The 27,791-nt window shown below is 47.8% G+C and overlaps 1 protein-coding gene across 1 annotated transcript in view; it reads right to left on the reverse strand.

The window, feature by feature from the left end:
- LOC308692112 (hyccin 2-like) overlaps positions 1 to 27,791 on the reverse strand; it is a 108,928-nt gene that overhangs the window by 61,432 nt on the left and 19,705 nt on the right. Inside the window, exon 2 of the mRNA XM_081367859.1 lies at positions 25,189 to 25,263. Within this exon, the coding sequence (XP_081223985.1) occupies positions 25,189 to 25,230 (42 nt within the window). The 5' untranslated portion in view covers positions 25,231 to 25,263. The remainder of the gene's footprint in view (positions 1 to 25,188; positions 25,264 to 27,791) is intronic.

Genomic DNA, 27,791 nt, shown 5'->3' on the forward strand with positions numbered 1-27,791 from the left:
GAGAGACTGGATCTAAAACTGTTGGGAAGAGTTGCGGTAGAACAGAGAGACTGGATCTAAAACTGCTGGGAAGAGTTGCAGTAGAACAGAGACTGGATATAAAACTGCTGGGAAGAGTTGCGGTAGAACAGAGAGACTGGATCTAAAACTGCTGGGAAGAGTTGCGGTAGAACAGAGACTGGATCTAAAACTGCTGGGAAGAGTTGCGGTAGAACAGAGAGACTGGATCTAAAACTGCTGGGAAGAGTTGCGGTAGAACAGAGACTGGATCTAAAACTGTTGGGAAGAGTTGCGGTAGAACAGAGAGACGGGATCTAAAACTGCTGGGAAGAGTTGCGGTAGAACAGAGAGACTGGATCTAAAACTGCTGGGAAGAGCTGCGGTAGAACAGAGAGACGGGATCTAAAACTGCTGGGAAGAGTTGCGGTAGAACAGAGAGACTAGATCTAAAACTGCTGGGAAGATCTGCGGTAGAACAGAGAGACTGGATCTAAAACTGTTGGGAAGAGTTGCGGTAGAACAGAGAGACGGGATCTAAAACTGCTGGGAAGAGTTGCGGTAGAACAGAGAGACGGGATCTAAAACTGCTGGGAAGAGTTGCGGTACAACAGAGAGATGGGATCTAAAACTGCTGGGAAGAGCTGCGGTAGAACAGAGAGACTGCATCTAAAACTTTTGGGACGAGTTGCGGTAGAACAGAGAGACGGGATCTAAAACTGCTGGGAAGAGTTGCGGTAGAACAGAGAGACTGGATCTAGGATCTAAAACTGCTGGGAAGAGCTGCGGTAGAACAGAGAGACGGGATCTAAAACTGCTGGGAAGAGTTGCGGTAGAACAGAGAGACTGGATCTAAAACTGTTGTGAAGAGTTGCGGTAGAACAGAGAGACTGGATCTAAAACTGTTGGGAAGAGTTGCGGTAGAACAGAGAGACTGGATCTAAAACTGCTGGGAAGAGTTGCGGTAGAACAGAGACTGGATATAAAACTGCTGGGAAGAGTTGCGGTAGAACAGAGAGACTGCATCTAAAACTGTTGGGACGAGTTGCGGTAGAACAGAGAGACTGGATCTAAAACTGCTGTTGAAGAGTTGCAGTAGAACAGAGAGACTGGATCTAAAACTGCTGGGAAGAGTTGCGGTAGAACAGAGACTGGATCTAAAACTGCTGGGAAGAGTTGCGGTAGAACAGAGAGACTGGATCTAAAACTGCTGGGAAGAGTTGCGGTAGAACAGAGACTGGATCTAAAACTGTTGGGAAGAGTTGCGGTAGAACAGAGAGACGGGATCTAAAACTGCTGGGAAGAGTTGCGGTAGAACAGAGAGACTGGATCTAAAACTGCTGGGAAGAGCTGCGGTAGAATAGAGAGACGGGATCTAAAACTGCTGGGAAGAGTTGCGGTAGAACAGAGAGACTAGATCTAAAACTGCTGGGAAGATCTGCGGTAGAACAGAGAGACTGGATCTAAAACTGTTGGGAAGAGTTGCGGTAGAACAGAGAGACGGGATCTAAAACTGCTGGGAAGAGTTGCGGTAGAACAGAGAGACGGGATCTAAAACTGCTGGGAAGAGTTGCGGTAGAACAGAGAGACGGGATCTACAACTGCTGGGAAGAGTTGCGGTAGAACAGAGAGACTGGATCTAAAACTGTTGGGAAGAGCTGCGGTAGAACAGAAAGAGGGGATCTAAAACTGTTGGGAAGAGCTGCGGTAGAACAGAGAGAGGGGATCTAAAACTGCTGGGAAGATCTGCGGTAGAACAGAGAGACTGGATCTAAAACTGCTGGGAAGAGCTGGGGTAGAACAGAGAGACTGGATCTAAAACTGTTGGGAAGAGCTGCGGTAGAACAGAAAGAGGGGATCTAAAACTGTTGGGAAGAGCTGCGGTAGAACAGAGAGAGGGGATCTAAAACTGTTGGGAAGAGCTGGGGTAGAACAGAGAGACTGGATCTAAAACTGTTGGGAAGAGCTGCGGTAGAACAGAAAGAGGGGATCTAAAACTGTTGGGAAGAGCTGCGGTAGAACAGAGAGAGGGGATCTAAAACTGCTGGGAAGATCTGCGGTAGAACAGAGAGACTGGATCTAAAACTGCTGGAAAGAGTTGCGGTAGAACAGAGAGACGGGATCTAAAACTGCTGGGAAGAGTTGCGGTAGAACAGAGAGACGGGATCTAAAACTGCTGGGAAGAGTTGCGGTAGAACAGAGAGACGGGATCTAAAACTGTTGGGAAGAGCTGCGGTAGAACAGAGAGACTGGATCTAAAACTGTTGGGAAGAGCTGCGGTAGAACAGAGAGACTGGATCTAAAACTGTTGGGAAGAGCTGCGGTAGAACAGAAAGAGGGGATCTAAAACTGTTGGGAAGAGCTGCGGTAGAACAGAGAGAGGGGATCTAAAACTGCTGGGAAGAGTTGCGGTAGAACAGAGAGACTGGATCTAAAACTGCTGGGAAGAGTTGCGGTAGAACAGAGAGACTGGATCTAAAACTGCTGGGAAGAGTTGCGGTAGAACAGAGAGACTGGATCTAAAACTGTTGGGAAGAGCTGCGGTAGAACAGAGAGACTGGATCTAAAACTGTTGGGAAGAGCTGCGGTAGAACAGAGAGACTGGATCTAAAACTGCTGGGAAGAGTTGCGGTAGAACAGAGAGACTGGATCTAAAACTGCTGGGAAGAGTTGCGGTGGAACAGAGAGACTGGATCTAAAACTGCTGGGAAGAGTTGCGGTAGAACAGAGACTGGATCTAAAACTACTGGGAAGAGTTGCGGTAGAACAGAGAGAGGGGATCTAAAACTGCTGGGAAGAGTTGCGGTAGAACAGAGACTGGATATAAAACTGCTGGGAAGAGTTGCGGTAGAACAGAGAGACTGCATCTAAAACTGTTGGGACGAGTTGCGGTAGAACAGAGAGACTGGATCTAAAACTGCTGGGAAGAGTTGCGGTAGAACAGAGAGACTGGATCTAAAACTGCTGGGAAGAGTTGCGGTAGAACAGAGACTGGATCTAAAACTGCTGGGAAGAGTTGCGGTAGAACAGAGAGACTGGATCTAAAACTGCTGGGAAGAGTTGCGGTAGAACAGAGACTGGATCTAAAACTGTTGGGAAGAGTTGCGGTAGAACAGAGAGACGGGATCTAAAACTGCTGGGAAGAGTTGCGGTAGAACAGAGAGACGGGATCTAAAACTGCTGGGAAGAGTTGCGGTAGAACAGAAAGACGGGATCTAAAACTGTTGGGAAGAGCTGTGGTAGAACAGAGAGAGGGGATCTAAAACTGCTGGGAAGATCTGCGGTAGAACAGAGAGACTGGATCTAAAACTGCTGGAAAGAGTTGCGGTAGAACAGAGAGACGGGATCTAAAACTGCTGGGAAGAGTTGCGGTAGAACAGAGAGACGGGATCTAAAACTGCTGGGAAGGGCTGCGGTAGAACAGAGAGACTGCATCTAAAACTGTTGGGACGAGTTGCGGTAGAACAGAGAGACGGGATCTAAAACTGCTGGGAAGAGTTGCGGTAGAACAGAGAGACTGGATCTAGGATCTAAAACTGCTGGGAAGAGCTGCGGTAGAACAGAGAGACGGGATCTAAAACTGCTGGGAAGAGTTGCGGTAGAACAGAGAGACTGGATCTAAAACTGTTGTGAAGAGTTGCGGTAGAACAGAGAGACTGGATCTAAAACTGTTGGGAAGAGTTGCGGTAGAACAGAGAGACTGGATCTAAAACTGCTGGGAAGAGTTGCGGTAGAACAGAGACTGGATATAAAACTGCTGGGAAGAGTTGCGGTAGAACAGAGAGACTGCATCTAAAACTGTTGGGACGAGTTGCGGTAGAACAGAGAGACTGGATCTAAAACTGCTGGGAAGAGTTGCGGTAGAACAGAGAGACTGGATCTAAAACTGCTGGGAAGAGTTGCGGTAGAACAGAGACTGGATCTAAAACTGCTGGGAAGAGTTGCGGTAGAACAGAGAGACTGGATCTAAAACTGCTGGGAAGAGTTGCGGTAGAACAGAGACTGGATCTAAAACTGTTGGGAAGAGTTGCGGTAGAACAGAGAGACGGGATCTAAAACTGCTGGGAAGAGTTGCGGTAGAACAGAGAGACTGGATCTAAAACTGCTGGGAAGAGCTGCGGTAGAACAGAGAGACGGGATCTAAAACTGCTGGGAAGAGTTGCGGTAGAACAGAGAGACTAGATCTAAAACTGCTGGGAAGATCTGCGGTAGAACAGAGAGACTGGATCTAAAACTGTTGGGAAGAGTTGCGGTAGAACAGAGAGACGGGATCTAAAACTGCTGGGAAGAGTTGCGGTAGAACAGAAAGACGGGATCTAAAACTGCTGGGAAGAGTTGCGGTAGAACAGAGAGACGGGATCTACAACTGCTGGGAAGAGTTGCGGTAGAACAGAGAGACTGGATCTAAAACTGTTGGGAAGAGCTGCGGTAGAACAGAGAGACTGGATCTAAAACTGTTGGGAAGAGCTGCGGTAGAACAGAAAGAGGGGATCTAAAACTGTTGGGAAGAGCTGCGGTAGAACAGAGAGAGGGGATCTAAAACTGCTGGGAAGATCTGCGGTAGAACAGAGAGACTGGATCTAAAACTGCTGGGAAGAGCTGGGGTAGAACAGAGAGACTGGATCTAAAACTGTTGGGAAGAGCTGCGGTAGAACAGAAAGAGGGGATCTAAAACTGTTGGGAAGAGCTGCGGTAGAACAGAGAGAGGGGATCTAAAACTGTTGGGAAGAGCTGGGGTAGAACAGAGAGACTGGATCTAAAACTGTTGGGAAGAGCTGCGGTAGAACAGAAAGAGGGGATCTAAAACTGTTGGGAAGAGCTGTGGTAGAACAGAGAGAGGGGATCTAAAACTGCTGGGAAGATCTGCGGTAGAACAGAGAGACTGGATCTAAAACTGCTGGAAAGAGTTGCGGTAGAACAGAGAGACGGGATCTAAAACTGCTGGGAAGAGTTGCGGTAGAACAGAGAGACGGGATCTAAAACTGCTGGGAAGAGTTGCGGTAGAACAGAGAGACGGGATCTAAAACTGTTGGGAAGAGCTGCGGTAGAACAGAGAGACTGGATCTAAAACTGTTGGGAAGAGCTGCGGTAGAACAGAGAGACTGGATCTAAAACTGTTGGGAAGAGCTGCGGTAGAACAGAAAGAGGGGATCTAAAACTGTTGGGAAGAGCTGCGGTAGAACAGAGAGAGGGGATCTAAAACTGCTGGGAAGAGTTGCGGTAGAACAGAGAGACTGGATCTAAAACTGCTGGGAAGAGTTGCGGTAGAACAGAGAGACTGGATCTAAAACTGCTGGGAAGAGTTGCGGTAGAACAGAGAGACTGGATCTAAAACTGTTGGGAAGAGCTGCGGTAGAACAGAGAGACTGGATCTAAAACTGTTGGGAAGAGCTGCGGTAGAACAGAGAGACTGGATCTAAAACTGCTGGGAAGAGTTGCGGTAGAACAGAGAGACTGGATCTAAAACTGCTGGGAAGAGTTGCGGTGGAACAGAGAGACTGGATCTAAAACTGCTGGGAAGAGTTGCGGTAGAACAGAGACTGGATCTAAAACTACTGGGAAGAGTTGCGGTAGAACAGAGAGAGGGGATCTAAAACTGCTGGGAAGAGTTGCGGTAGAAAAGAGAGACTGGATCTAAAACTGCTGGGAAGAATTGCGGTAGAACAGAGAGAGGGGATCTAAAACTGCTGGGAAGAGTTGCGGTAGAAAAGAGAGACTGGATCTAAAACTGTTGGGAAGAGTTGCGGTAGAACAGAGAGAGGGGATCTAAAACTGCTGGGAAGAGTTGCGGTAGAATAGAGAGACTGGATCTAAAAATGTTGGGAAGAGTTGCGGTAGAAAAGAGAGAGGGGATCTAAAACTGTTGGGAAGAGTTGCGGTAGAACAGAGAGAGGGGATCTAAAACTGTTGGGAAGAGTTGCGGTAGAACAGAGAGAGGGGATCTAAAACTGCTGGGAAGAGTTGCGGTAGAACAGAGAGACTGGATCTAAAACTGCTGGGAAGAGTTGCGGTCGAACAGAGAGAGGGGATCTAAAACTGCTGGGAAGAGTTGCGGTAGAACAGAGAGACTGGATCTAAAACTGCTGGGAAGAGTTGCGGTAGAACAGAGAAGGGATCTAAAACTGCTGGGAAGAGTTGCGGTAGAACAGAGACGGGATCTAAAACTGCTGGGAAGAGTTGCGGTAGAACAGAGAGACTGGATCTAAAACTGCTGGGAAGAGTTGCGGTAGAACAGAGACGGGATCTAAAACTGCTGGGAAGAGTTGCGGTAAAACAGAGAGACGGGATCTACAACTGCTGGGAAGAGTTGAGGTAGAACAGAGAGACTGGATCTAAAACTGCTGGGAAGAGTTGTGGTAGAACAGAGAGAGGGGATCTAAAACTGCTGGGAAGAGTTGCGGTAGAACAGAGAGAGGGGATCTAAAACTGCTGGGAAGAGTTGCGGTAGAACAGAGACTGGATATAAAACTGCTGGGAAGAGTTGCGGTAGAACAGAGAGAGGGGATCTAAAACTGCTGGGAAGAGTTGCGGTAGAACAGAGAGACTGGATCTAAAAATGTTGGGAAGAGTTGCGGTAGAACAGAGAGACTGGATCTAAAACTGTTGGGAAGAGCTGCGGTAGAACAGAGAGACTGGATCTAAAACTGCTGGGAAGAGTTGCGGTAGAACAGAGAGACGGGATCTAAAACTGCTGGGAAGAGTTGCGGTAGAACAGAGAGACTGGATTTAAAACTGCTGGGAAGAGCTGCGGTAGAACAGAGACACTGGATCTAAAACTGTTGGGAAGAGTTGCGGTAGAACAGAGAGACGGGATCTAAAACTACAGGGAAGAGTTGCGGTAGAACAGAGAGACTGGATCTAAAACTGCTGGGAAGAGCTGCGGTAGAACAGAGAGAGGGGATCTAAAACTGCTGGGAAGAGCTGTGGTAGAACAGAGAGAGGCGATGTAAAACTGTTGGGAAGAGTTGCGGTAGAACAGAGACTGGATCTAAAACTGTTGGGAAGAGTTGCGGTAGAACAGAGAGATGGGATCTAAAACTGCTGGGAAGAGCTGCGGTAGAACAGAGAGACTGCATCTAAAACTGTTGGGACGAGTTGCGGTAGAACAGAGAGACGGGATCTAAAACTGCTGGGAAGAGTTGCGGTAGAACAGAGAGACTGGATCTAGGATCTAAAACTGCTGGGAAGAGCTGCGGTAGAACAGAGAGACGGGATCTAAAACTGCTGGGAAGAGTTGCGGTAGAACAGAGAGACTGGATCTAAAACTGTTGGGAAGAGTTGCGGTAGAACAGAGAGACTGGATCTAAAACTGCTGGGAAGAGTTGCAGTAGAACAGAGACTGGATATAAAACTGCTGGGAAGAGTTGCGGTAGAACAGAGAGACTGGATCTAAAACTGCTGGGAAGAGTTGCGGTAGAACAGAGACTGGATCTAAAACTGCTGGGAAGAGTTGCGGTAGAACAGAGAGACTGGATCTAAAACTGCTGGGAAGAGTTGCGGTAGAACAGAGACTGGATCTAAAACTGTTGGGAAGAGTTGCGGTAGAACAGAGAGACGGGATCTAAAACTGCTGGGAAGAGTTGCGGTAGAACAGAGAGACTGGATCTAAAACTGCTGGGAAGAGCTGCGGTAGAACAGAGAGACGGGATCTAAAACTGCTGGGAAGAGTTGCGGTAGAACAGAGAGACTAGATCTAAAACTGCTGGGAAGATCTGCGGTAGAACAGAGAGACTGGATCTAAAACTGTTGGGAAGAGTTGCGGTAGAACAGAGAGACGGGATCTAAAACTGCTGGGAAGAGTTGCGGTAGAACAGAGAGACGGGATCTAAAACTGCTGGGAAGAGTTGCGGTACAACAGAGAGATGGGATCTAAAACTGCTGGGAAGAGCTGCGGTAGAACAGAGAGACTGCATCTAAAACTTTTGGGACGAGTTGCGGTAGAACAGAGAGACGGGATCTAAAACTGCTGGGAAGAGTTGCGGTAGAACAGAGAGACTGGATCTAGGATCTAAAACTGCTGGGAAGAGCTGCGGTAGAACAGAGAGACGGGATCTAAAACTGCTGGGAAGAGTTGCGGTAGAACAGAGAGACTGGATCTAAAACTGTTGTGAAGAGTTGCGGTAGAACAGAGAGACTGGATCTAAAACTGTTGGGAAGAGTTGCGGTAGAACAGAGAGACTGGATCTAAAACTGCTGGGAAGAGTTGCGGTAGAACAGAGACTGGATATAAAACTGCTGGGAAGAGTTGCGGTAGAACAGAGAGACTGCATCTAAAACTGTTGGGACGAGTTGCGGTAGAACAGAGAGACTGGATCTAAAACTGCTGTTGAAGAGTTGCAGTAGAACAGAGAGACTGGATCTAAAACTGCTGGGAAGAGTTGCGGTAGAACAGAGACTGGATCTAAAACTGCTGGGAAGAGTTGCGGTAGAACAGAGAGACTGGATCTAAAACTGCTGGGAAGAGTTGCGGTAGAACAGAGACTGGATCTAAAACTGTTGGGAAGAGTTGCGGTAGAACAGAGAGACGGGATCTAAAACTGCTGGGAAGAGTTGCGGTAGAACAGAGAGACTGGATCTAAAACTGCTGGGAAGAGCTGCGGTAGAACAGAGAGACGGGATCTAAAACTGCTGGGAAGAGTTGCGGTAGAACAGAGAGACTAGATCTAAAACTGCTGGGAAGATCTGCGGTAGAACAGAGAGACTGGATCTAAAACTGTTGGGAAGAGTTGCGGTAGAACAGAGAGACGGGATCTAAAACTGCTGGGAAGAGTTGCGGTAGAACAGAGAGACGGGATCTAAAACTGCTGGGAAGAGTTGCGGTAGAACAGAGAGACGGGATCTACAACTGCTGGGAAGAGTTGCGGTAGAACAGAGAGACTGGATCTAAAACTGTTGGGAAGAGCTGCGGTAGAACAGAAAGAGGGAATCTAAAACTGTTGGGAAGAGCTGCGGTAGAACAGAGAGAGGGGATCTAAAACTGCTGGGAATATCTGCGGTAGAACAGAGAGACTGGATCTAAAACTGCTGGGAAGAGCTGGGGTAGAACAGAGAGACTGGATCTAAAACTGTTGGGAAGAGCTGCGGTAGAACAGAAAGAGGGGATCTAAAACTGTTGGGAAGAGCTGCGGTAGAACAGAGAGAGGGGATCTAAAACTGTTGGGAAGAGCTGGGGTAGAACAGAGAGACTGGATCTAAAACTGTTGGGAAGAGCTGCGGTAGAACAGAAAGAGGGGATCTAAAACTGTTGGGAAGAGCTGCGGTAGAACAGAGAGAGGGGATCTAAAACTGCTGGGAAGATCTGCGGTAGAACAGAGAGACTGGATCTAAAACTGCTGGAAAGAGTTGCGGTAGAACAGAGAGACGGGATCTAAAACTGCTGGGAAGAGTTGCGGTAGAACAGAGAGACGGGATCTAAAACTGCTGGGAAGAGTTGCGGTAGAACAGAGAGACGGGATCTAAAACTGTTGGGAAGAGCTGCGGTAGAACAGAGAGACTGGATCTAAAACTGTTGGGAAGAGCTGCGGTAGAACAGAGAGACTGGATCTAAAACTGTTGGGAAGAGCTGCGGTAGAACAGAAAGAGGGGATCTAAAACTGTTGGGAAGAGCTGCGGTAGAACAGAGAGAGGGGATCTAAAACTGCTGGGAAGAGTTGCGGTAGAACAGAGAGACTGGATCTAAAACTGCTGGGAAGAGTTGCGGTAGAACAGAGAGACTGGATCTAAAACTGCTGGGAAGAGTTGCGGTAGAACAGAGAGACTGGATCTAAAACTGTTGGGAAGAGCTGCGGTAGAACAGAGAGACTGGATCTAAAACTGTTGGGAAGAGCTGCGGTAGAACAGAGAGACTGGATCTAAAACTGCTGGGAAGAGTTGCGGTAGAACAGAGAGACTGGATCTAAAACTGCTGGGAAGAGTTGCGGTGGAACAGAGAGACTGGATCTAAAACTGCTGGGAAGAGTTGCGGTAGAACAGAGACTGGATCTAAAACTACTGGGAAGAGTTGCGGTAGAACAGAGAGAGGGGATCTAAAACTGCTGGGAAGAGTTGCGGTAGAACAGAGACTGGATATAAAACTGCTGGGAAGAGTTGCGGTAGAACAGAGAGACTGCATCTAAAACTGTTGGGACGAGTTGCGGTAGAACAGAGAGACTGGATCTAAAACTGCTGGGAAGAGTTGCGGTAGAACAGAGAGACTGGATCTAAAACTGCTGGGAAGAGTTGCGGTAGAACAGAGACTGGATCTAAAACTGCTGGGAAGAGTTGCGGTAGAACAGAGAGACTGGATCTAAAACTGCTGGGAAGAGTTGCGGTAGAACAGAGACTGGATCTAAAACTGTTGGGAAGAGTTGCGGTAGAACAGAGAGACGGGATCTAAAACTGCTGGGAAGAGTTGCGGTAGAACAGAGAGACTGGATCTAAAACTGCTGGGAAGAGCTGCGGTAGAACAGAGAGACGGGATCTAAAACTGCTGGGAAGAGTTGCGGTAGAACAGAGAGACTAGATCTAAAACTGCTGGGAAGATCTGCGGTAGAACAGAGAGACTGGATCTAAAACTGTTGGGAAGAGTTGCGGTAGAACAGAGAGACGGGATCTAAAACTGCTGGGAAGAGTTGCGGTAGAACAGAGAGACGGGATCTAAAACTGCTGGGAAGAGTTGCGGTACAACAGAGAGATGGGATCTAAAACTGCTGGGAAGGGCTGCGGTAGAACAGAGAGACTGCATCTAAAACTGTTGGGACGAGTTGCGGTAGAACAGAGAGACGGGATCTAAAACTGCTGGGAAGAGTTGCGGTAGAACAGAGAGACTGGATCTAGGATCTAAAACTGCTGGGAAGAGCTGCGGTAGAACAGAGAGACGGGATCTAAAACTGCTGGGAAGAGTTGCGGTAGAACAGAGAGACTGGATCTAAAACTGTTGTGAAGAGTTGCGGTAGAACAGAGAGACTGGATCTAAAACTGTTGGGAAGAGTTGCGGTAGAACAGAGAGACTGGATCTAAAACTGCTGGGAAGAGTTGCGGTAGAACAGAGACTGGATATAAAACTGCTGGGAAGAGTTGCGGTAGAACAGAGAGACTGCATCTAAAACTGTTGGGACGAGTTGCGGTAGAACAGAGAGACTGGATCTAAAACTGCTGGGAAGAGTTGCGGTAGAACAGAGAGACTGGATCTAAAACTGCTGGGAAGAGTTGCGGTAGAATAGAGACTGGATCTAAAACTGCTGGGAAGAGTTGCGGTAGAACAGAGAGACTGGATCTAAAACTGCTGGGAAGAGTTGCGGTAGAACAGAGACTGGATCTAAAACTGTTGGGAAGAGTTGCGGTAGAACAGAGAGACGGGATCTAAAACTGCTGGGAAGAGTTGCGGTAGAACAGAGAGACTGGATCTAAAACTGCTGGGAAGAGCTGCGGTAGAACAGAGAGACGGGATCTAAAACTGCTGGGAAGAGTTGCGGTAGAACAGAGAGACTAGATCTAAAACTGCTGGGAAGATCTGCGGTAGAACAGAGAGACTGGATCTAAAACTGTTGGGAAGAGTTGCGGTAGAACAGAGAGACGGGATCTAAAACTGCTGGGAAGAGTTGCGGTAGAACAGAAAGACGGGATCTAAAACTGCTGGGAAGAGTTGCGGTAGAACAGAGAGACGGGATCTACAACTGCTGGGAAGAGTTGCGGTAGAACAGAGAGACTGGATCTAAAACTGTTGGGAAGAGCTGCGGTAGAACAGAGAGACTGGATCTAAAACTGTTGGGAAGAGCTGCGGTAGAACAGAGAGAGGGGATCTAAAACTGCTGGGAAGATCTGCGGTAGAACAGAGAGACTGGATCTAAAACTGCTGGGAAGAGCTGGGGTAGAACAGAGAGACTGGATCTAAAACTGTTGGGAAGAGCTGCGGTAGAACAGAAAGAGGGGATCTAAAACTGTTGGGAAGAGCTGCGGTAGAACAGAGAGAGGGGATCTAAAACTGTTGGGAAGAGCTGGGGTAGAACAGAGAGACTGGATCTAAAACTGTTGGGAAGAGCTGCGGTAGAACAGAAAGAGGGGATCTAAAACTGTTGGGAAGAGCTGTGGTAGAACAGAGAGAGGGGATCTAAAACTGCTGGGAAGATCTGCGGTAGAACAGAGAGACTGGATCTAAAACTGCTGGAAAGAGTTGCGGTAGAACAGAGAGACGGGATCTAAAACTGCTGGGAAGAGTTGCGGTAGAACAGAGAGACGGGATCTAAAACTGCTGGGAAGAGTTGCGGTAGAACAGAGAGACGGGATCTAAAACTGTTGGGAAGAGCTGCGGTAGAACAGAGAGACTGGATCTAAAACTGTTGGGAAGAGCTGCGGTAGAACAGAGAGACTGGATCTAAAACTGTTGGGAAGAGCTGCGGTAGAACAGAAAGAGGGGATCTAAAACTGTTGGGAAGAGCTGCGGTAGAACAGAGAGAGGGGATCTAAAACTGCTGGGAAGAGTTGCGGTAGAACAGAGAGACTGGATCTAAAACTGCTGGGAAGAGTTGCGGTAGAACAGAGAGACTGGATCTAAAACTGCTGGGAAGAGTTGCGGTAGAACAGAGAGACTGGATCTAAAACTGTTGGGAAGAGCTGCGGTAGAACAGAGAGACTGGATCTAAAACTGTTGGGAAGAGCTGCGGTAGAACAGAGAGACTGGATCTAAAACTGCTGGGAAGAGTTGCGGTAGAACAGAGAGACTGGATCTAAAACTGCTGGGAAGAGTTGCGGTGGAACAGAGAGACTGGATCTAAAACTGCTGGGAAGAGTTGCGGTAGAACAGAGACTGGATCTAAAACTACTGGGAAGAGTTGCGGTAGAACAGAGAGAGGGGATCTAAAACTGCTGGGAAGAGTTGCGGTAGAAAAGAGAGACTGGATCTAAAACTGCTGGGAAGAATTGCGGTAGAACAGAGAGAGGGGATCTAAAACTGCTGGGAAGAGTTGCGGTAGAAAAGAGAGACTGGATCTAAAACTGTTGGGAAGAGTTGCGGTAGAACAGAGAGAGGGGATCTAAAACTGCTGGGAAGAGTTGCGGTAGAATAGAGAGACTGGATCTAAAAATGTTGGGAAGAGTTGCGGTAGAAAAGAGAGAGGGGATCTAAAACTGTTGGGAAGAGTTGCGGTAGAACAGAGAGAGGGGATCTAAAACTGTTGGGAAGAGTTGCGGTAGAACAGAGAGAGGGGATCTAAAACTGCTGGGAAGAGTTGCGGTAGAACAGAGAGACTGGATCTAAAACTGCTGGGAAGAGTTGCGGTCGAACAGAGAGAGGGGATCTAAAACTGCTGGGAAGAGTTGCGGTAGAACAGAGAGACTGGATCTAAAACTGCTGGGAAGAGTTGCGGTAGAACAGAGACGGGATCTAAAACTGCTGGGAAGAGTTGCGGTAGAACAGAGAGACTGGATCTAAAACTGCTGGGAAGAGTTGCGGTAGAACAGAGACGGGATCTAAAACTGCTGGGAAGAGTTGCGGTAAAACAGAGAGACGGGATCTACAACTGCTGGGAAGAGTTGCGGTAGAACAGAGAGACTGGATCTAAAACTGCTGGGAAGAGTTGTGGTAGAACAGAGAGAGGGGATCTAAAACTGCTGGGAAGAGTTGCGGTAGAACAGAGAGAGGGGATCTAAAACTGCTGGGAAGAGTTGCGGTAGAACAGAGACTGGATATAAAACTGCTGGGAAGAGTTGCGGTAGAACAGAGAGAGGGGATCTAAAACTGCTGGGAAGAGTTGCGGTAGAACAGAGAGACTGGATCTAAAAATGTTGGGAAGAGTTGCGGTAGAACAGAGAGACTGGATCTAAAACTGTTGGGAAGAGCTGCGGTAGAACAGAGAGACTGGATCTAAAACTGCTGGGAAGAGTTGCGGTAGAACAGAGAGACGGGATCTAAAACTGCTGGGAAGAGTTGCGGTAGAACAGAGAGACTGGATTTAAAACTGCTGGGAAGAGCTGCGGTAGAACAGAGACACTGGATCTAAAACTGTTGGGAAGAGTTGCGGTAGAACAGAGAGACGGGATCTAAAACTACAGGGAAGAGTTGCGGTAGAACAGAGAGACTGGATCTAAAACTGCTGGGAAGAGCTGCGGTAGAACAGAGAGAGGGGATCTAAAACTGCTGGGAAGAGCTGGGGTAGAACAGAGAGACTGGATCTAAAACTGTTGGGAAGAGCTGCGGTAGAACAGAAAGAGGGGATCTAAAACTGTTGGGAAGAGCTGCGGTAGAACAGAGAGAGGGGATCTAAAACTGTTGGGAAGAGCTGGGGTAGAACAGAGAGACTGGATCTAAAACTGTTGGGAAGAGCTGCGGTAGAACAGAAAGAGGGGATCTAAAACTGTTGGGAAGAGCTGTGGTAGAACAGAGAGAGGGGATCTAAAACTGCTGGGAAGATCTGCGGTAGAACAGAGAGACTGGATCTAAAACTGCTGGAAAGAGTTGCGGTAGAACAGAGAGACGGGATCTAAAACTGCTGGGAAGAGTTGCGGTAGAACAGAGAGACGGGATCTAAAACTGCTGGGAAGAGTTGCGGTAGAACAGAGAGACGGGATCTAAAACTGTTGGGAAGAGCTGCGGTAGAACAGAGAGACTGGATCTAAAACTGTTGGGAAGAGCTGCGGTAGAACAGAGAGACTGGATCTAAAACTGTTGGGAAGAGCTGCGGTAGAACAGAAAGAGGGGATCTAAAACTGTTGGGAAGAGCTGCGGTAGAACAGAGAGAGGGGATCTAAAACTGCTGGGAAGAGTTGCGGTAGAACAGAGAGACTGGATCTAAAACTGCTGGGAAGAGTTGCGGTAGAACAGAGAGACTGGATCTAAAACTGCTGGGAAGAGTTGCGGTAGAACAGAGAGACTGGATCTAAAACTGTTGGGAAGAGCTGCGGTAGAACAGAGAGACTGGATCTAAAACTGTTGGGAAGAGCTGCGGTAGAACAGAGAGACTGGATCTAAAACTGCTGGGAAGAGTTGCGGTAGAACAGAGAGACTGGATCTAAAACTGCTGGGAAGAGTTGCGGTGGAACAGAGAGACTGGATCTAAAACTGCTGGGAAGAGTTGCGGTAGAACAGAGACTGGATCTAAAACTACTGGGAAGAGTTGCGGTAGAACAGAGAGAGGGGATCTAAAACTGCTGGGAAGAGTTGCGGTAGAAAAGAGAGACTGGATCTAAAACTGCTGGGAAGAATTGCGGTAGAACAGAGAGAGGGGATCTAAAACTGCTGGGAAGAGTTGCGGTAGAAAAGAGAGACTGGATCTAAAACTGTTGGGAAGAGTTGCGGTAGAACAGAGAGAGGGGATCTAAAACTGCTGGGAAGAGTTGCGGTAGAATAGAGAGACTGGATCTAAAAATGTTGGGAAGAGTTGCGGTAGAAAAGAGAGAGGGGATCTAAAACTGTTGGGAAGAGTTGCGGTAGAACAGAGAGAGGGGATCTAAAACTGTTGGGAAGAGTTGCGGTAGAACAGAGAGAGGGGATCTAAAACTGCTGGGAAGAGTTGCGGTAGAACAGAGAGACTGGATCTAAAACTGCTGGGAAGAGTTGCGGTCGAACAGAGAGAGGGGATCTAAAACTGCTGGGAAGAGTTGCGGTAGAACAGAGAGACTGGATCTAAAACTGCTGGGAAGAGTTGCGGTAGAACAGAGACGGGATCTAAAACTGCTGGGAAGAGTTGCGGTAGAACAGAGAGACTGGATCTAAAACTGCTGGGAAGAGTTGCGGTAGAACAGAGACGGGATCTAAAACTGCTGGGAAGAGTTGCGGTAAAACAGAGAGACGGGATCTACAACTGCTGGGAAGAGTTGCGGTAGAACAGAGAGACTGGATCTAAAACTGCTGGGAAGAGTTGTGGTAGAACAGAGAGAGGGGATCTAAAACTGCTGGGAAGAGTTGCGGTAGAACAGAGAGAGGGGATCTAAAACTGCTGGGAAGAGTTGCGGTAGAACAGAGACTGGATATAAAACTGCTGGGAAGAGTTGCGGTAGAACAGAGAGAGGGGATCTAAAACTGCTGGGAAGAGTTGCGGTAGAACAGAGAGACTGGATCTAAAAATGTTGGGAAGAGTTGCGGTAGAACAGAGAGACTGGATCTAAAACTGTTGGGAAGAGCTGCGGTAGAACAGAGAGACTGGATCTAAAACTGCTGGGAAGAGTTGCGGTAGAACAGAGAGACGGGATCTAAAACTGCTGGGAAGAGTTGCGGTAGAACAGAGAGACTGGATTTAAAACTGCTGGGAAGAGCTGCGGTAGAACAGAGACACTGGATCTAAAACTGTTGGGAAGAGTTGCGGTAGAACAGAGAGACGGGATCTAAAACTACAGGGAAGAGTTGCGGTAGAACAGAGAGACTGGATCTAAAACTGCTGGGAAGAGCTGCGGTAGAACAGAGAGAGGGGATCTAAAACTGCTGGGAAGAGCTGTGGTAGAACAGAGAGAGGCGATGCAAAACTGTTGGGAAGAGTTGCGGTAGAACAGAGACTGGATCTAAAACTGTTGGGAAGAGTTGCGGTAGAACAGAGAGATGGGATCTAAAACTGCTGGGAAGAGCTGCGGTAGAACAGAGAGACTGCATCTAAAACTGTTGGGACGAGTTGCGGTAGAACAGAGAGACGGGATCTAAAACTGCTGGGAAGAGTTGCGGTAGAACAGAGAGACTGGATCTAGGATCTAAAACTGCTGGGAAGAGCTGCGGTAGAACAGAGAGACGGGATCTAAAACTGCTGGGAAGAGTTGCGGTAGAACAGAGAGACTGGATCTAAAACTGTTGTGAAGAGTTGCGGTAGAACAGAGAGACTGGATCTAAAACTGTTGGGAAGAGTTGCGGTAGAACAGAGAGACTGGATCTAAAACTGCTGGGAAGAGTTGCAGTAGAACAGAGACTGGATATAAAACTGCTGGGAAGAGTTGCGGTAGAACAGAGAGACTGGATCTAAAACTGCTGGGAAGAGTTGCGGTAGAACAGAGACTGGATCTAAAACTGCTGGGAAGAGTTGCGGTAGAACAGAGAGACTGGATCTAAAACTGCTGGGAAGAGTTGCGGTAGAACAGAGACTGGATCTAAAACTGTTGGGAAGAGTTGCGGTAGAACAGAGAGACGGGATCTAAAACTGCTGGGAAGAGTTGCGGTAGAACAGAGAGACTGGATCTAAAACTGCTGGGAAGAGCTGCGGTAGAACAGAGAGACGGGATCTAAAACTGCTGGGAAGAGTTGCGGTAGAACAGAGAGACTAGATCTAAAACTGCTGGGAAGATCTGCGGTAGAACAGAGAGACTGGATCTAAAACTGTTGGGAAGAGTTGCGGTAGAACAGAGAGACGGGATCTAAAACTGCTGGGAAGAGTTGCGGTAGAACAGAGAGACGGGATCTAAAACTGCTGGGAAGAGTTGCGGTACAACAGAGAGATGGGATCTAAAACTGCTGGGAAGAGCTGCGGTAGAACAGAGAGACTGCATCTAAAACTTTTGGGACGAGTTGCGGTAGAACAGAGAGACGGGATCTAAAACTGCTGGGAAGAGTTGCGGTAGAACAGAGAGACTGGATCTAGGATCTAAAACTGCTGGGAAGAGCTGCGGTAGAACAGAGAGACGGGATCTAAAACTGCTGGGAAGAGTTGCGGTAGAACAGAGAGACTGGATCTAAAACTGTTGTGAAGAGTTGCGGTAGAACAGAGAGACTGGATCTAAAACTGTTGGGAAGAGTTGCGGTAGAACAGAGAGACTGGATCTAAAACTGCTGGGAAGAGTTGCGGTAGAACAGAGACTGGATATAAAACTGCTGGGAAGAGTTGCGGTAGAACAGAGAGACTGCATCTAAAACTGTTGGGACGAGTTGCGGTAGAACAGAGAGACTGGATCTAAAACTGCTGTTGAAGAGTTGCAGTAGAACAGAGAGACTGGATCTAAAACTGCTGGGAAGAGTTGCGGTAGAACAGAGACTGGATCTAAAACTGCTGGGAAGAGTTGCGGTAGAACAGAGAGACTGGATCTAAAACTGCTGGGAAGAGTTGCGGTAGAACAGAGACTGGATCTAAAACTGTTGGGAAGAGTTGCGGTAGAACAGAGAGACGGGATCTAAAACTGCTGGGAAGAGTTGCGGTAGAACAGAGAGACTGGATCTAAAACTGCTGGGAAGAGCTGCGGTAGAACAGAGAGACGGGATCTAAAACTGCTGGGAAGAGTTGCGGTAGAACAGAGAGACTAGATCTAAAACTGCTGGGAAGATCTGCGGTAGAACAGAGAGACTGGATCTAAAACTGTTGGGAAGAGTTGCGGTAGAACAGAGAGACGGGATCTAAAACTGCTGGGAAGAGTTGCGGTAGAACAGAGAGACGGGATCTAAAACTGCTGGGAAGAGTTGTGGTAGAACAGAGAGACGGGATCTACAACTGCTGGGAAGAGTTGCGGTAGAACAGAGAGACTGGATCTAAAACTGTTGGGAAGAGCTGCGGTAGAACAGAAAGAGGGGATCTAAAACTGTTGGGAAGAGCTGCGGTAGAACAGAGAGAGGGGATCTAAAACTGCTGGGAAGATCTGCGGTAGAACAGAGAGACTGGATCTAAAACTGCTGGGAAGAGCTGGGGTAGAACAGAGAGACTGGATCTAAAACTGTTGGGAAGAGCTGCGGTAGAACAGAAAGAGGGGATCTAAAACTGTTGGGAAGAGCTGCGGTAGAACAGAGAGAGGGGATCTAAAACTGTTGGGAAGAGCTGGGGTAGAACAGAGAGACTGGATCTAAAACTGTTGGGAAGAGCTGCGGTAGAACAGAAAGAGGGGATCTAAAACTGTTGGGAAGAGCTGCGGTAGAACAGAGAGAGGGGATCTAAAACTGCTGGGAAGATCTGCGGTAGAACAGAGAGACTGGATCTAAAACTGCTGGAAAGAGTTGCGGTAGAACAGAGAGACGGGATCTAAAACTGCTGGGAAGAGTTGCGGTAGAACAGAGAGACGGGATCTAAAACTGCTGGGAAGAGTTGCGGTAGAACAGAGAGACGGGATCTAAAACTGTTGGGAAGAGCTGCGGTAGAACAGAGAGACTGGATCTAAAACTGTTGGGAAGAGCTGCGGTAGAACAGAGAGACTGGATCTAAAACTGTTGGGAAGAGCTGCGGTAGAACAGAAAGAGGGGATCTAAAACTGTTGGGAAGAGCTGCGGTAGAACAGAGAGAGGGGATCTAAAACTGCTGGGAAGAGTTGCGGTAGAACAGAGAGACTGGATCTAAAACTGCTGGGAAGAGTTGCGGTAGAACAGAGAGACTGGATCTAAAACTGCTGGGAAGAGTTGCGGTAGAACAGAGAGACTGGATCTAAAACTGTTGGGAAGAGCTGCGGTAGAACAGAGAGACTGGATCTAAAACTGTTGGGAAGAGCTGCGGTAGAACAGAGAGACTGGATCTAAAACTGCTGGGAAGAGTTGCGGTAGAACAGAGAGACTGGATCTAAAACTGCTGGGAAGAGTTGCGGTGGAACAGAGAGACTGGATCTAAAACTGCTGGGAAGAGTTGCGGTAGAACAGAGACTGGATCTAAAACTACTGGGAAGAGTTGCGGTAGAACAGAGAGAGGGGATCTAAAACTGCTGGGAAGAGTTGCGGTAGAACAGAGACTGGATATAAAACTGCTGGGAAGAGTTGCGGTAGAACAGAGAGACTGCATCTAAAACTGTTGGGACGAGTTGCGGTAGAACAGAGAGACTGGATCTAAAACTGCTGGGAAGAGTTGCGGTAGAACAGAGAGACTGGATCTAAAACTGCTGGGAAGAGTTGCGGTAGAACAGAGACTGGATCTAAAACTGCTGGGAAGAGTTGCGGTAGAACAGAGAGACTGGATCTAAAACTGCTGGGAAGAGTTGCGGTAGAACAGAGACTGGATCTAAAACTGTTGGGAAGAGTTGCGGTAGAACAGAGAGACGGGATCTAAAACTGCTGGGAAGAGTTGCGGTAGAACAGAGAGACTGGATCTAAAACTGCTGGGAAGAGCTGCGGTAGAACAGAGAGACGGGATCTAAAACTGCTGGGAAGAGTTGCGGTAGAACAGAGAGACTAGATCTAAAACTGCTGGGAAGATCTGCGGTAGAACAGAGAGACTGGATCTAAAACTGTTGGGAAGAGTTGCGGTAGAACAGAGAGACGGGATCTAAAACTGCTGGGAAGAGTTGCGGTAGAACAGAGAGACGGGATCTAAAACTGCTGGGAAGAGTTGCGGTACAACAGAGAGATGGGATCTAAAACTGCTGGGAAGGGCTGCGGTAGAACAGAGAGACTGCATCTAAAACTGTTGGGACGAGTTGCGGTAGAACAGAGAGACGGGATCTAAAACTGCTGGGAAGAGTTGCGGTAGAACAGAGAGACTGGATCTAGGATCTAAAACTGCTGGGAAGAGCTGCGGTAGAACAGAGAGACGGGATCTAAAACTGCTGGGAAGAGTTGCGGTAGAACAGAGAGACTGGATCTAAAACTGTTGTGAAGAGTTGCGGTAGAACAGAGAGACTGGATCTAAAACTGTTGGGAAGAGTTGCGGTAGAACAGAGAGACTGGATCTAAAACTGCTGGGAAGAGTTGCGGTAGAACAGAGACTGGATATAAAACTGCTGGGAAGAGTTGCGGTAGAACAGAGAGACTGCATCTAAAACTGTTGGGACGAGTTGCGGTAGAACAGAGAGACTGGATCTAAAACTGCTGGGAAGAGTTGCGGTAGAACAGAGAGACTGGATCTAAAACTGCTGGGAAGAGTTGCGGTAGAACAGAGACTGGATCTAAAACTGCTGGGAAGAGTTGCGGTAGAACAGAGAGACTGGATCTAAAACTGCTGGGAAGAGTTGCGGTAGAACAGAGACTGGATCTAAAACTGTTGGGAAGAGTTGCGGTAGAACAGAGAGACGGGATCTAAAACTGCTGGGAAGAGTTGCGGTAGAACAGAGAGACTGGATCTAAAACTGCTGGGAAGAGCTGCGGTAGAACAGAGAGACGGGATCTAAAACTGCTGGGAAGAGTTGCGGTAGAACAGAGAGACTAGATCTAAAACTGCTGGGAAGATCTGCGGTAGAACAGAGAGACTGGATCTAAAACTGTTGGGAAGAGTTGCGGTAGAACAGAGAGACGGGATCTAAAACTGCTGGGAAGAGTTGCGGTAGAACAGAAAGACGGGATCTAAAACTGCTGGGAAGAGTTGCGGTAGAACAGAGAGACGGGATCTACAACTGCTGGGAAGAGTTGCGGTAGAACAGAGAGACTGGATCTAAAACTGTTGGGAAGAGCTGCGGTAGAACAGAGAGACTGGATCTAAAACTGTTGGGAAGAGCTGCGGTAGAACAGAAAGAGGGGATCTAAAACTGTTGGGAAGAGCTGCGGTAGAACAGAGAGAGGGGATCTAAAACTGCTGGGAAGATCTGCGGTAGAACAGAGAGACTGGATCTAAAACTGCTGGGAAGAGCTGGGGTAGAACAGAGAGACTGGATCTAAAACTGTTGGGAAGAGCTGCGGTAGAACAGAAAGAGGGGATCTAAAACTGTTGGGAAGAGCTGCGGTAGAACAGAGAGAGGGGATCTAAAACTGTTGGGAAGAGCTGGGGTAGAACAGAGAGACTGGATCTAAAACTGTTGGGAAGAGCTGCGGTAGAACAGAAAGAGGGGATCTAAAACTGTTGGGAAGAGCTGTGGTAGAACAGAGAGAGGGGATCTAAAACTGCTGGGAAGATCTGCGGTAGAACAGAGAGACTGGATCTAAAACTGCTGGAAAGAGTTGCGGTAGAACAGAGAGACGGGATCTAAAACTGCTGGGAAGAGTTGCGGTAGAACAGAGAGACGGGATCTAAAACTGCTGGGAAGAGTTGCGGTAGAACAGAGAGACGGGATCTAAAACTGTTGGGAAGAGCTGCGGTAGAACAGAGAGACTGGATCTAAAACTGTTGGGAAGAGCTGCGGTAGAACAGAGAGACTGGATCTAAAACTGTTGGGAAGAGCTGCGGTAGAACAGAAAGAGGGGATCTAAAACTGTTGGGAAGAGCTGCGGTAGAACAGAGAGAGGGGATCTAAAACTGCTGGGAAGAGTTGCGGTAGAACAGAGAGACTGGATCTAAAACTGCTGGGAAGAGTTGCGGTAGAACAGAGAGACTGGATCTAAAACTGCTGGGAAGAGTTGCGGTAGAACAGAGAGACTGGATCTAAAACTGTTGGGAAGAGCTGCGGTAGAACAGAGAGACTGGATCTAAAACTGTTGGGAAGAGCTGCGGTAGAACAGAGAGACTGGATCTAAAACTGCTGGGAAGAGTTGCGGTAGAACAGAGAGACTGGATCTAAAACTGCTGGGAAGAGTTGCGGTGGAACAGAGAGACTGGATCTAAAACTGCTGGGAAGAGTTGCGGTAGAACAGAGACTGGATCTAAAACTACTCGGAAGAGTTGCGGTAGAACAGAGAGAGGGGATCTAAAACTGCTGGGAAGAGTTGCGGTAGAAAAGAGAGACTGGATCTAAAACTGCTGGGAAGAATTGCGGTAGAACAGAGAGAGGGGATCTAAAACTGCTGGGAAGAGTTGCGGTAGAAAAGAGAGACTGGATCTAAAACTGTTGGGAAGAGTTGCGGTAGAACAGAGAGAGGGGATCTAAAACTGTTGGGAAGAGTTGCGGTAGAATAGAGAGACTGGATCTAAAAATGTTGGGAAGAGTTGCGGTAGAAAAGAGAGAGGGGATCTAAAACTGTTGGGAAGAGTTGCGGTAGAACAGAGAGAGGGGATCTAAAACTGTTGGGAAGAGTTGCGGTAGAACAGAGAGAGGGGATCTAAAACTGCTGGGAAGAGTTGCGGTAGAACAGAGAGACTGGATCTAAAACTGCTGGGAAGAGTTGCGGTCGAACAGAGAGAGGGGATCTAAAACTGCTGGGAAGAGTTGCGGTAGAACAGAGAGACTGGATCTAAAACTGCTGGGAAGAGTTGCGGTAGAACAGAGAAGGGATCTAAAACTGCTGGGAAGAGTTGCGGTAGAACAGAGACGGGATCTAAAACTGCTGGGAAGAGTTGCGGTAGAACAGAGAGACTGGATCTAAAACTGCTGGGAAGAGTTGCGGTAGAACAGAGACGGGATCTAAAACTGCTGGGAAGAGTTGCGGTAAAACAGAGAGACGGGATCTACAACTGCTGGGAAGAGTTGCGGTAGAACAGAGAGACTGGATCTAAAACTGCTGGGAAGAGTTGTGGTAGAACAGAGAGAGGGGATCTAAAACTGCTGGGAAGAGTTGCGGTAGAACAGAGAGAGGGGATCTAAAACTGCTGGGAAGAGTTGCGGTAGAACAGAGACTGGATATAAAACTGCTGGGAAGAGTTGCGGTAGAACAGAGAGAGGGGATCTAAAACTGCTGGGAAGAGTTGCGGTAGAACAGAGAGACTGGATCTAAAAATGTTGGGAAGAGTTGCGGTAGAACAGAGAGACTGGATCTAAAACTGTTGGGAAGAGCTGCGGTAGAACAGAGAGACTGGATCTAAAACTGCTGGGAAGAGTTGCGGTAGAACAGAGAGACGGGATCTAAAACTGCTGGGAAGAGTTGCGGTAGAACAGAGAGACTGGATTTAAAACTGCTGGGAAGAGCTGCGGTAGAACAGAGAGACTGGATCTACAACTGCTGGGAAGAGTTGCGGTAGAACAGAGAGACTGGATCTAAAACTGCTGGGAAGAGTTGCGGTAGAACAGAGAGACGGGATCTAAAACTGCTGGGAAGAGTTGCGGTAGAACAGAGAGACTGGATCTTCAACTGCTGGGAAGAGTTGCGGTAGAACAGAGAGACTGGATCTAAAACTGTTGGGAAGAGCTGCAGTAAAACAGAGAGACTGGATCTACAACTGCTGGGAAGAGTTGCGGTAGAACAGAGAGAGGGGATCTAAAACTGCTGGGAAGAGTTGCAGTAGAACAGAGAGAGGGGATCTAAAACTGTTGGGAAGAGTTGCGGTAGAAAAGAGAGAGGGGATCTAAAACTGTTGGGAAGAGTTGCGGTAGAACAGAGAGAGGGGATCTAAAACTGCTGGGAAGAGTTGCGGTAGAACAGAGAGACTGGATCTAAAACTGCTGGGAAGAGTTGCGGTAGAACAGAGAGACTGGATCTAAAACTGCTGGGAAGAGTTGCGGTAGAACAGAGACGGGATCTAAAACTGCTGGGAAGAGTTGCGGTAGAACGGAGACTGGATCTAAACCTTTCAGCTTAATGCATTTGTCACTTTAATAAAGCCACTCAACTACAGGCCTGACAGCTGTATTCTGCTGCTGTGTGGCCACTGTTTCCCATCATGCACTGCTGCCTACATCATCAACACCAGGCCTTCCTTGCTTTCAAGGTCAGCAGCCATACTCATCATGCACAGGGAAATGAATTATTCACCTCTCTCTGCTCATTCCAGTCCTCTCCCTGAGCATCTAAATAGGCTCCCAGTGCAGAAGGGCAGATATAACACAATACTGCAGACAGCCACGGTTATGACTGGCTAACACACAGGAAAAATTATCAGTGCCCCTCACTATTGCATGCAACATTATCCATAAATATATACCTGTCATTTACAGCCAAATTATTATTGATTAGTTTCCACAACGCATGCCTGAAGTGTCAGCAGAGATTGTGTCAACAAGACCCCCTCCTGTGAAGGCCTCATCGACACGACAGCCATCGGCACTGATCCCCAACAAACCCGTCTCAATACCGGCGTGACTCTGATCTTCAACCAGATGGAACTGGATAATATTCTGAATATTCTGATCCAATCTGACTTCTGACCTGTAATGCTGCCTGAATCATAATCACACACTGTTCGCTCATTGGCCAGGAGAACTATTCTCCCAAGGTTTTTTCTCCATTCTGTCACTGATGGAGTTTTGGTTCCTTGCCACTATCGCCTTTTTCCACCTTTGTTGCAATTGGCTTTTGTCTTGCTTAGTTGGGGACATTAAATGTAATATTTATTCAACAATATTATTGATCTCCTGCATTGACACCATTATATGAGAACTGAACTGAGCTGGACGATGACATCACGGTTTTCTCCAGAGCGGCTATATATATTAACTAAATTAATAACTTTTTTACCACAAAATGAAACATATTTAAGCTGGACTGTGATGCTATTTTCTTCTGGAAACAAACTTAGTTGCATTTTCCTGTTATCTCTGTAAAGCTGCTTTGAAACACTGTTTTGTAAAAAGCGCTATATAAATAAAGGTGACTTCACTTACTGTTGGCGATGTGGCTGCAGTCAGATCCGAGACACCTGGCATTGCTTCATCTTTCAACAAGTTTCTTCCAGAACCCTGCAATATATTGTACCTGGTTAATAATCTGAGGTGAGATGCTCTGAACAAACATATAATCCTCTGACGAGATCTGGGACATCTTTCAAGTTGAGATGAAATGGAAGCGTTGGATCCCTTCTTCCTTATTGTGACGTACATCACAGTGTAACAGATCATGGAAAAAGAAATGAACGTAGGATGAGACTTGGTTCTGTCCATGGGTTGTTGATTGGAAGTGTTAGAAGGCACTCAGAAGTGTGAGCAGATGTTGATTGGATGATGAGATGTGGGCGTGGCACTCAGAAGTGTGTGCAGATGTTGATTGGATGATGAGATGTGGGCGTGGCACTCAGAAGTGTGAGCAGATGTTGATTGGATGATGAGATGTGGGCGTGGCACTCAGAAGTGTGTGCAGATGTTAACTGGATGATGAGATGTGGGCGTGGCACTCAGAAGTGTGTGCAGATGTTGACTGGATGATGAGATGTGGGCGTGGCACTCAGAAGTGTGTGCAGATGTTGATTGGACGATGAGATGTGGGCGTGGCACTCAGAAGTGTGTGCAGATGTTGATTGGACGATGAGATGTGGGCGTGGCACTCAGAAGTGTGTGCAGATGTTGATTGGATGATGAGATGTGGGCGTGGCACTCAGAAGTGTGTGCAGATGTTGATTGGATGATGAGATGTGGATGTGGCACTCAGAAGTGTGTGCAAATGTTGATTGGATGATGAGATGTGGGCGTGGCACTCAGAAGTGTGTGCAGATGTTGATTGGATGATGAGATGTGGGCGTGGCACTCAGAAGTGTGTGCAGATGTTGATTGGATGATGAGATGTGGGCGTGGCACTCAGAAGTGTGTGCAGATGTTGATTGAATGATGAGATGTGGGCATGGCACTCAGAAGTGTGTGCAGATGTTGATTGGATAATGAGATGTGGGCGTGGCACTCAGAAGTGTGTGCAGATGTTAACTGGATGATGAGATGTGGGCGTGGCACTCAGAAGTGTGTGCAGATGTTGATTGGATGATGAGATGTGGGCGTGGCACTCAGAAGTGTGTGCAGATGTTGATTGGATGATGAGATGTGGGCGTGGCACTCAGAAGTGTGTGCAGCTCTTGATTGGATGATGAGATGTGGGCGTGGCACTCAGAAGTATGTGCAGCTGTTGATTGGATGATGAGATGTGGGCGTGGCACTCAGAAGTGTGTGCAGATGTTGATTGAATGATGAGATGTGGGCATGGCACTCAGAAGTGTGTGCAGATGTTGATTGGATAATGAGATGTGGGCGTGGCACTCAGAAGTGTGTGCAGATGTTGATTGGATAATGAGATGTGGGCGTGGCACTCAGAAGTGTGTGCAGCTGTTGATTGGATGATGAGATGTGGGCGTGGCACTCAGAAGTGTGTGCAGATGTTGATTGGATGATGAGATGTGGGCGTGGCACTCAGAAGTGTGTGCAGCTGTTGATTGGATAATGAGATGTGGGCGTGGCACTCAGAAGTGTGTGCAGATGTTGATTGGATGATGAGATGTGGGCATGGCACTCAGAAGTGTGTGCAGCTCTTGATTGGATGATGAGATGTGGGCGTGGCACTCAGAAGTATGTGCAGCTGTTGATTGGATGATGAGATGTGGGCGTGGCACTCAGAAGTGTGTGCAGATGTTAACTGGATGATGAGATGTGGGCGTGGCACTCAGAAGTGTGTGCAGATGTTGACTGGATGATGAGATGTGGGCGTGGCACTCAGAAGTGTGTGCAGATGTTGATTGGACGATGAGATGTGGGCGTGGCACTCAGAAGTGTGTGCAGATGTTGATTGGACGATGAGATGTGGGCGTGGCACTCAGAAGTGTGTGCAGATGTTGATTGGATGATGAGATGTGGGCGTGGCACTCAGAAGTGTGTGCAGATGTTGATTGGATGATGAGATGTGGATGTGGCACTCAGAAGTGTGTGCAAATGTTGATTGGATGATGAGATGTGGGCGTGGCACTCAGAAGTGTGTGCAGATGTTGATTGGATGATGAGATGTGGGCGTGGCACTCAGAAGTGTGTGCAGATGTTGATTGGATGATGAGATGTGGGCGTGGCACTCAGAAGTGTGTGCAGATGTTGATTGAATGATGAGATGTGGGCATGGCACTCAGAAGTGTGTGCAGATGTTGATTGGATAATGAGATGTGGGCGTGGCACTCAGAAGTGTGTGCAGATGTTAACTGGATGATGAGATGTGGGCGTGGCACTCAGAAGTGTGTGCAGATGTTGATTGGATGATGAGATGTGGGCGTGGCACTCAGAAGTGTGTGCAGATGTTGATTGGATGATGAGATGTGGGCGTGGCACTCAGAAGTGTGTGCAGCTCTTGATTGGATGATGAGATGTGGGCGTGGCACTCAGAAGTATGTGCAGCTGTTGATTGGATGATGAGATGTGGGCGTGGCACTCAGAAGTGTGTGCAGATGTTGATTGAATGATGAGATGTGGGCATGGCACTCAGAAGTGTGTGCAGATGTTGATTGGATAATGAGATGTGGGCGTGG

This window comes from Scardinius erythrophthalmus (assembly GCF_964197995.2).
Source record: "Scardinius erythrophthalmus genome assembly, chromosome: 6".
Lineage (NCBI taxonomy): Eukaryota > Metazoa > Chordata > Actinopteri > Cypriniformes > Leuciscidae > Scardinius > Scardinius erythrophthalmus.